The following is an 8,976-nucleotide window of genomic DNA, read 5'->3' as shown; positions in this document are numbered from 1 at the left end:
CCCTGGTTTGTGCTCCACAACTCTGCTCCTAGACCGCATGCAGCTCCTCACTGAGTCACAGCCCTGAAGGTGAAGCAACCTCAAATAAATAGGTTGCCCTAAACCCCATGTGCCACTCCTGTGTGCCAGAGATAGGCGGAAGCACTCGGGAGTTTGGGGAAACCCCTGGGCCTCCAAAACACCCCACCTGGCATCTCTATTTAAAGCCCAGGCCCTGGGATCCTTTGCGCCAGGGGTGAATTATTTATCTTTGCTCCTCGTCTCCTCTTTGCTCAGCCAAGGCAGGGATTAAAGGGCTGCCTAGTACTCCCCAGTCTGCATGCCATGCCTCTCTCCCTCCAGTGACCTCAGCCTTGACGTTGTTGCGCACAGATGCTCCGGGAGCTCTTTCTACATTCACTCACACAGTCCTTCCCTCCTTCCTCAGCAGGTCCTTGAAGAGGGAACTCTAGAGCATACAGGCACCACCACAGTCTTCTTGGGTTGCCAGCAAAGGACTGGAAGCCATGGCCGAAGGGTACCTGCAGGATGCCAAGGATGGGGAAATCGTGGACCAGGTAAGGGCAGCTTCTTTGAAAATACCTTCTGAGTGTCTCTCCAAAGCCTTGGCTCCAACTGAGAAATCATTTTGCATTTGCAAAATCAAGAACTTTGCAAAAAGCATGCACCAAGGCATTGGTTCCTTGGTGCAAACAGGTACCTCACCTCTCAGGTGAACTTGAATAGCTTTTTGCACAGGTCTTAGGGAATTCTTGCTGTGATGTCCTTTAAAACAAAATGAAAACAAAAGGAAGTCGTCTCTGTCCAACGTTTTTGCACGCACAATGAACTGTGTTTTGTAGTCGCCTGCAGCAGTGTTTGTAATTTTGAAAAATTCAGAATGGAGAGAGATAGATCAAGGGATACTTTTCAGGGGATGTTTTCTCTTTTGATCACTCTGTGGGTTTCAGATGCTTCCTCAGCCTTGTAGGAAAAAAGCTGAGAGGTTTGTAGAGATCATAGAAGGCAAATGTTTTGGTTCAGCAACAAGGGGGAAAAATTCAACTATAATCCAGCTCTGCAATGCAAACCTATTTCCTCACATTCTCTGGGACCCAGTTGAGAGTGATCCTGGGTTAAAGCGATGTCTAGTTAGACAGATCCTAATTAACTAATAGAAAAGGATGAGCAGATGTTTAGACAGCAGAATCTGGAAGCAAAGAAGAGCTTGGAAGGGACCTTTTCTGCGACACATGCAGCAACAGCCTTGTCCTAAAGGCACCTTTGGTCAAACCAAAAGAAGCTTTTTTAAAGGGGAGAGATCATACCATGAGCTGAAATGCCCACTTTCAGACTGTATTTTTGAAACCAGCCAGAGAAGTTTTTAATCCTATCACCCCCTTATTTTGGGTCCCTTTGCTTCAACTGGGATGGGCAAACCTTTCCCAATCCCTGGAGTTTGTTCCTCTAGCACCCCAAAAACCCTTTTCTTGGGAGCAGAAACAGCAGGTGGTTCACATGTCAATGGGAATCCATATTTAAAAGGCATTATCCAAGGTGCTGAACCTATTTTGGGGATAGAGTCCATCCCTTGGAAAACTCCTTTCAAGTTTGGACTAGAACCCAGAATGGATTCACCATCCCCGCTGCAACCCTGATATGGAAACCACCAACCACCATTGTTTGTGGTCTGGAAGACCCCTCTGGAGGAGGTTTAAAGGGGGGATTCAGTGGGGCAGAGGGAGAGAAAGTCTGATTCTTCAGGTATTTGGATAGTGAAGGGTAGTGGTTGGATCCTGGCCTTTGCTCTGTGAGAAGAACCAACCCTTCATGCAAGTGTATGTTATTATTACTATTATTATTATTATTGTTATTATTAATATCCTGCCTCGATCCCTTTGGGGATACAACATAAAAAGTACATAAGTGAAATACATAGATACACACACAATTAAAATTACACGATCCCCTTATCCCCTCCCTTAAAACTAAGCAACAACATTATAAAATGTGATAAAATCACTTAAAATTAGACATAATTGAAGTGAGATATCTTGTCTAAGAATGCAAATGCTATGCAGGGCTTCATCTACAGTGCAAAATTAATGCAGTTTTATATTGCTTTAACTGCCATGGCTCCATGTTATGAGATCCTGGGATCTGTAGCTTGTTGTGGCACCAGAGCTCTCTGACAATTAAGGCTAAACGTCTTACAAAAATACAAACCCCAGGAGCATTCAGCCTTGGCAAAATGGTGTCAAACTGCATTAATTGTGCAGTGCAGATGCCCCTCAGGAGTAGTAAATATGGATGTAGAGAGAAGGATGCTTTGGAGGACCTGGGGGGCAAAGCGGTTCTGTTTTCTGGCTGGATTTGGGTTCAGCTGGAATGAATCCCATTCTTGGGTTCTGGATGAAATCATTCCTGTTGGGTTTATCCTAAAACCAGAAGTCCTCTGGGAAACTGTACAGTTGCAGCCAAACTGTGTGAGCATTTCTGACTGTTTGTGGAAAATAGGACTTCTGATGGGTGTCCACAAGTTGCGCAGGGTTAAGAATCCCAGTTTTGCCATCAGGACTGGTATTCAAAGAAACATGAAGTTGTGAAGTGTGGGAGTGGATTGGACACACCTCTTCATTATGCAATAGGCAAAAGTTTTTTTAATGAACTACGTCTGACCCAAGAACACATTTGATAATATTAAAATCACCCTCGTCATATTAAGTAGACAGTTCCTGCGAAACAATATCTAGGGTTGTTCCTGGAAAAAAATGCTTGTGGGGAGAAAAATAAAACCTATTTTTATTTGGGGGAAAAAAAGAATCCAGTCAAATTTCCAATTTAGACATAGATGCCAAAAGCTGCTGGCATGAATTCATTGGTTTTAATTGGGAGATGGGTTGGTTAATTAGTTAAATATGTATTTAAAAGGTGGGAGTTTAATTGCTCTCTTTCCTGGCATTGTTGGCAGTAATTCTGTTGGACTCTTAGATCAGAGGGAAGCCTTGAATAAAGGGATTTCCCAAGGAATGTGTTAATTGTGTGTGTGTTAATTAACTGAGAAGCTATCTCCCTTTGATTGTGATGCAGTTATATTTGCCTTAAGCAGACAGGTGGCTGGGTTTGTAAGCAAGAAAGTTGGCAAGCTACACGCTGTTTCTGGTGACTAGTCCGAACTTTTGGATGCTTCAGTGTGATTTGACCAACGCTTGCAAAAAGAGAGAGAGAAAAGAATTCTCTCATTGATGGAAATTGACTTGGCTTTAGCCAGATTGCAAATGGATACCATTAAATGCCACAGTTCCTTTGTTTGGGTTTAAAAGCTGAGTTTTTGGTTCTTCCACTTTCTCCCTCTGGGTTACTTGACTTCGTGTGCTCTTCTTCCTCATTTCGTCTCCAAATGTGTCCAATTCTTTCTCCCTCCCAGGAGGCTGAGACAGTGACACTGAGACTGGCTTCCCCAGACAGTCTTGCAGTGAATTCTGGACCAGTCTTTGCAACACACTTTTCTGTTCCTGTGATGAAACCAGTTGCATAAGAGCCCATCCTTCAGTTTGGAGGAATGCTCAGCTGGGGACCATTTTATCTTCTCTGGACTTCTTATCAGGCAGCATTTCGAATCTGTGCATTTCAGCCATTATGTGGCACACAGCAGAGAGTCCAGTGAGCCCATCGGGAAAACAAAGCCCATACAAAATTGGGAAAAGAGGAGGCAATGAGTTTGTAGCAGCCTTTAAAGGAGCAATTGATCCTCAATAGGATATTTGTTGGACCAAGAAACTCAATTTATGAATGAGTTTCATTTCCATCTCACCTTCCCTCCCTCAAGCTCAAGCATGGCATACGCAGCAGCATAGAGGAATCAGGGCTTGCAAAGTCCAAGGCTGGGGCTATTTTGATGAACAGGGATGATTTCCATCATCTGCCACTTTCTCTGGATTCCCATGTTCCTTCAGTGACTCTTGCCCAAATGATTCAGCTGAGGCCATTGCACTCTGAACATATGACAAGGACTCACTGATAAAGATGATAATGCTTAGTAAAGAGGAAGGAAATAGAAAAATAGGAAGGCTGCATTACAGACTCCATTTGAGTTTGCAAGACCTGAGAAGGACTGTTGATGACTAGGGCTCTTGCCGTCTCTCATTCAAAGCTGACTTGATGGAAAACAGCAATAACAAGTATGCATCTGCAGGGCAGTTTGCTGGTGAGCGCAAGATGGAGGTTGCATTTGGAGTCCTCTTGGGGCAACTGTTTGGCTGCCATGCCAAGAGAATGCTGGACCACTGAGCTTGACCTGGCATCTTATGTTCTCCAGCAAGCATCACCATGGCAAGGACCTCTTTCTTTGGGAAGAATAACAGCCTATTCTCTTGAGCATCTTGGGAGCCTTGCTCAAAGCGTTGCGCTGACACAGTTTGACTTCCTCCGTTGCCAAATCTGGGTTTCAACAGACCATCAGCAATCCTAGCAAGTGCCTAAGCTTGCAAAAGGTGTTTTGTTTGCATATGTGTGTGCAGAAACCCTGTGCACATCTATGTATACTATTAAATGGGATACCAAGGTACAAAATATTGGAAGAGAAGACCCTGCCCCAAATTGCTTGTAATCCAGAGTTTTGGCAGAGGAAAAGGAGAAAAGGGAAAAGGAGGGCGGAAGAAGAGATTGTGTTGATTTTACTTCTTTCATGTTATAGTCCCAGGTCCTCACAAGGTGGTTTCCCATCCAAATATTCTTTAGGCCTGCTTTGCTCCCAAAATCAGGTTGGGAAAGTCACACTCTCTCAGCCTCAGAGGAAGGCAATGGCAAACCTCCTCTGAACGATGTGTAAAGAGATCTACTACAAGTTAGTCTCAAAGGGTGTTACAAGATCTCTTCACATATTGATTTTGTAGACTAACCTGGGTATATCTTTGAATTCTCCTCTGAACAAATCTTGCCAAGAAAACCCCAGGACAGGGCCGCCTTAGGGTTGCCTTAAGCTGGAAATGACTTGAAGGCACACAACTGACACACAAGAGGTGTATTCAGGGTGAGGAATGAGGGTCTTGCAAGCCTTTCCATCCCAGCAAGGGGAGTTGTGTTGAGGAGGAGCCTTGTGCGAATGGTGTCCATTTCCACTGGACTCTTCTTTCCCAGAGAATCAAAGCAGCCCTCGCTCCCATCATCCATGCTTCCCCCCATTTCTTCTCAAGGGCTGTCACATAGTGTTTGTCACAGAGCTGTACAAAACACAAAGAAAGAGGAGGCGAGATACACACTATATAAAGCACAGCCTGAAGGAAACAGATATTATTCACAACCATTTATTTCTGCAATGAATGTCATTGGTAAGGCTGCCCATAGTTGCTAGCAGGAGTATAGCCACCATTGCGATGGTGGAGGAAGGGGAAGAGGGCATTGCGCCTTCCCAAAGAAGAATTATGCCCCCTTGAAGTTTTCCTTCAGTAGCCAAATCTCTAGCATGGCAATAAATTTCATGCTTCCTAGTCATGCTCAAAATGGAGGGCAGTTTGGAATTCTTCCTGGACAGAAGGTTGAAATGTAGGACATCTCCTGGAAAAAGAGGATGTCTGGTCACCCTGAAACAGGGACATCCCTGGCTAGTCCTTGGATGGGAGACCACCAATGAATTCCAGGGGCTGGAGGCTCTATTTCAGAGGAAAGAACTGGCCAAACCACCTCTGAGTCTTCATTGCCAAAGAAAGTGGTCTCCAAACCTTGGTCCTCCAGACATTTTGGACTTCAGCTCCCAGAACTCTTTACTGTTGGGGCTTCTGGGAACTGAAGTCCAAAACTCCTGGAGGACCAAAGTTTGGGAATTGCTGAAAACCTTCTAAAAATCATGCCCCCCCCCCACAATTAAACTGAAGGCAGCCATACACATGTGCAGACCCACAGACCCACAAGTGAACAGGGTCTCGGCTGATGTTTTTTTATAAGCACCAGATATATGTGCTCTAAAATGTTCCAGCCTTAGACACTGGGCTAATATTATACCCAGTTCCTCTGTGTGTAATATTAGCCCAATGTCTATTTTTTCCCAGGGCAGCGTGCCTTTGGAAAATGAAAGTATTTGTGTTCATGCATACTTAAACTCTCCCCATCCCTCTCAGGATCCCTATGGCTGCATCCACACTGGAGAGATAACCTGGTTTGGCACTGCTTTTCAGCATCCTGACTCAAGGATATGGAATTCTAGGAGTTGGAGTTTGTTGCAGGGCCCAGAGCAGAGCTGAGGCTGAGAGTGTATGACTTGCGCATGGTCACCCATTGGTTTTCATGGCCACATGTCCAAAGTTGCAGTCCAACAGTCAAAGCAGTATGCCACACTTGCCCTCTGGAGTAGTTACACCTCTCCTAGACCTTGTACTGTTACCTGAGTAAGTGATCTGTCTCTGAAGTGTATCACAGGAACCCACAGAAAGGAGGGTGGCACCTTCTTCCAACCCTCCCAGTGCTTTGGTGCCAAGTCCTCTCCTTTCCTGGCAGGCTGAGCTGCCAGCGCACCCACGCCCAGCGTCACATGCTCTGCTTCTCCCGTACCCTTTGAAAACTGGTCCGATCACCTTTCTTTCTATTTTGAGCAGCTGTAAGGTGACCAGGACCCAAGTAAAGTGACTCCTGCCTCCCTCTTTCTCCTGATCACCCACACTTGAAGGTCTCCAACAGAACAAAAAGTGCCTTCTCCCAGTTTGTTCACATTATGGGTTTTTCTCCCTTCCTTGTGAGGAGGCTGCTGCCACCAGATGTTCTTGGTTTTCTGTTGTTCTTTCTGAAGGTGAACCTAGAGAACCAGTGTGGTGTAGTGTTTTGAGTGTTGGGCTATGACTCTAGCGACCAGGGTTTGATTTCCAGTTTGACCATGGAACCCCCTGGGTGACTTTGGGCACACTCTCTCAGCCTCAGGCAATGGGAAACCTCCTCTGAACAAATCTTAGCAAGAAAACCCCATGATAGGTTCACCTTGGGGTCATCATAAGTCGGAAATGAGTTGAAGGTGCACAACAACAGCCAGGTGAAACTATCACAGGGTTTTCCTGGTGAGATTTGTTCAGAAGTGCTTCTTTGGAGGCTGAGAGCGGATGACTTGCCCAAGGTCACCCGGGGGGTTTCCATGGTTGGACAGGGATTTGAACTCAGTCTTAGTCCAACAATCAAACAATGACAACTGCTGGGAGTTGCAGTCCAGTATCTGGGAATGGGGATATACTTCGATGACCTCTGTTTTAATGCCTGAGAGTCCAGTTTTATGAATGTGATGTACACAAGAAGCGGGGCTAAAATGAAGGCATCCCCCTCCAAATAAGAATTCTTCCCCTCACCCCCATGAAATGGTCCTTCACTTTCTAGCAATGCAGCCACTTAAAATGTCAGTTGAGCATTTAGAAGTACAGTTTAGGCATCCAAAGAAAAGGGTCAGTAAAGTGACCCAAGGAATGTGGATATAGCAAACAGAACAGTTTGGGGCTTGAGTGAATTGTGGGGACCGAAGGGGAAAGAGTTCTTATTTCTGCACCCCAAAACTCTGCTTCCAGTTCTTTCCCCAGCACTACAGTTCCCCCATGGGCTCAGGCCAAGGAAGCCATGATGCTATAACCACTTCAGATCAGATACTGACTTCAGAAAGATAAAATACCTGAGTCACGAATAACTGTCTTTGCAAACTGAAGAGGACATGGAAGCATACAGAAACAGAGAAATTGTAGATGGGTACTATCTTTTATTAGGACTAATATCTTAACAGTAGCTTTTTAAAAACTAGTAATAAAATATCTTATATTAGGACCACTGATGTGTTACAAAAGTCATGCAAATAAGTTTCACTCATGCACTACTTTTGCAACACTTCAGTATTCCCAATAAAAGGTACTGGCCATCCAGTCCTTCCATACAACCCGCTTCAGTTCAGACAGAAAAATCCAGCATGTCCAGCATTGCAAGTTGGCCAAGCGGGTTTGGCTAGGAGGCTTGTTTGTCCTGGGCATCAATTCCTGGAGAGGAAAGGTGAAATACCTGCTGGGTTCTTCCAGCCAGGGAAGGTCAGACGCCGGATCCGCTGGATTTTTGGCCTGAAGACACACAGTTCTGCCAGGAGCCAAGGGAAGGCAGCTTCACCAAGGAGCTTGGTTCGAAAACCAGTATTGTTGGAGTGGTTTGTGAATTGGACTACAACTCTGGAGACTAGGGTTCAGTTCCCTGCTCAGCCATGAAAACCCACACTCAGCAGCAGAAAAACCAAGAAGAAGGTCATCTTGGGGTCTCCATAAGTCAGAAATGGCTTCCAGGCACACAACAAACCAGATGGACTTAACTAGAAACCCACAACAGTTGGTTTCCACCAGGAAAACTCTGGATGGATGGTGCCCTTGTCTAGAGGGAAGATGGCATTCAGGGCTGTGGAAATTGTGTGTGTGTGTGTGTGTGTCTCCTGCTGATTTATGGCCACCCCATGAATTTCAGCGGGTTGTTTTAGGCAAGGAACCCTCAGAGCTGTTTTTGCCGGCTTCTTCCTCTGAAAGAGAGCCTTCAGCACCTGGGATTCCTCAGCAGTCTCCCATCCAAGTCCTAACCAGGGCTGATCCTGCTTAGTTTCTAAGAGCAGACAAGAACTGGTGCTTTTAGGGGATGTAGGAGTGTGTGGCTATTTGATGTTGTTGTGTGCCTTTAAGTCATCTCTGACTTATGGCAACCCTATTACAGGGGTTTCTTGGCAGAACTGATTCAGTGAGAAGTTGTCCTTGCCTTTCTCTGAGGCTGAGAGAGAGTGACTTGCCCAAGGTCACCCAATGGATTTGCATGGTCAGAGGAGGCAAAATGGGGCCATTGCCCCATTGGTAATACTTCTGGGGTTCCCCTTACAAGAGAAATTTCCCTTCAGTCTGCAAATGTCTAGCTTTGCAATAACTTGGAACTTGAATTGAGCATTTAGAAATAACAACTTAGGCACCAAAAAGAAAAGGGGCAGACAAAGTGACCGAGGGAACGCAGCTCCAG

General features: G+C 45.4%; 1 protein-coding gene across 1 annotated transcript in view; it reads left to right on the top strand.

Moving 5' to 3' along the window:
- The first annotated feature begins 260 nt into the window (after positions 1-260).
- LOC149306649 (hexokinase-2-like) overlaps positions 261-8,976 on the top strand; it is a 35,374-nt gene continuing 26,658 nt past the window's right edge. Inside the window, exon 1 of the mRNA XM_089538143.1 lies at positions 261-557. Coding sequence (XP_089394269.1) covers positions 507-557 — 51 coding nt within the window. The 5' untranslated portion in view covers positions 261-506. The remainder of the gene's footprint in view (positions 558-8,976) is intronic.

Source organism: Sceloporus occidentalis, unplaced genomic scaffold, assembly GCF_023333645.1.
Source record: "Sceloporus occidentalis isolate IW3139 unplaced genomic scaffold, rSceOcc1.0.p SCAF_9, whole genome shotgun sequence".
NCBI classification, from domain to species: Eukaryota; Metazoa; Chordata; class Lepidosauria; order Squamata; family Phrynosomatidae; genus Sceloporus; species Sceloporus occidentalis.
Note: the sequence above shows the minus strand (reverse complement) of the source record. Positions and strands in the feature narration are given on the sequence as shown.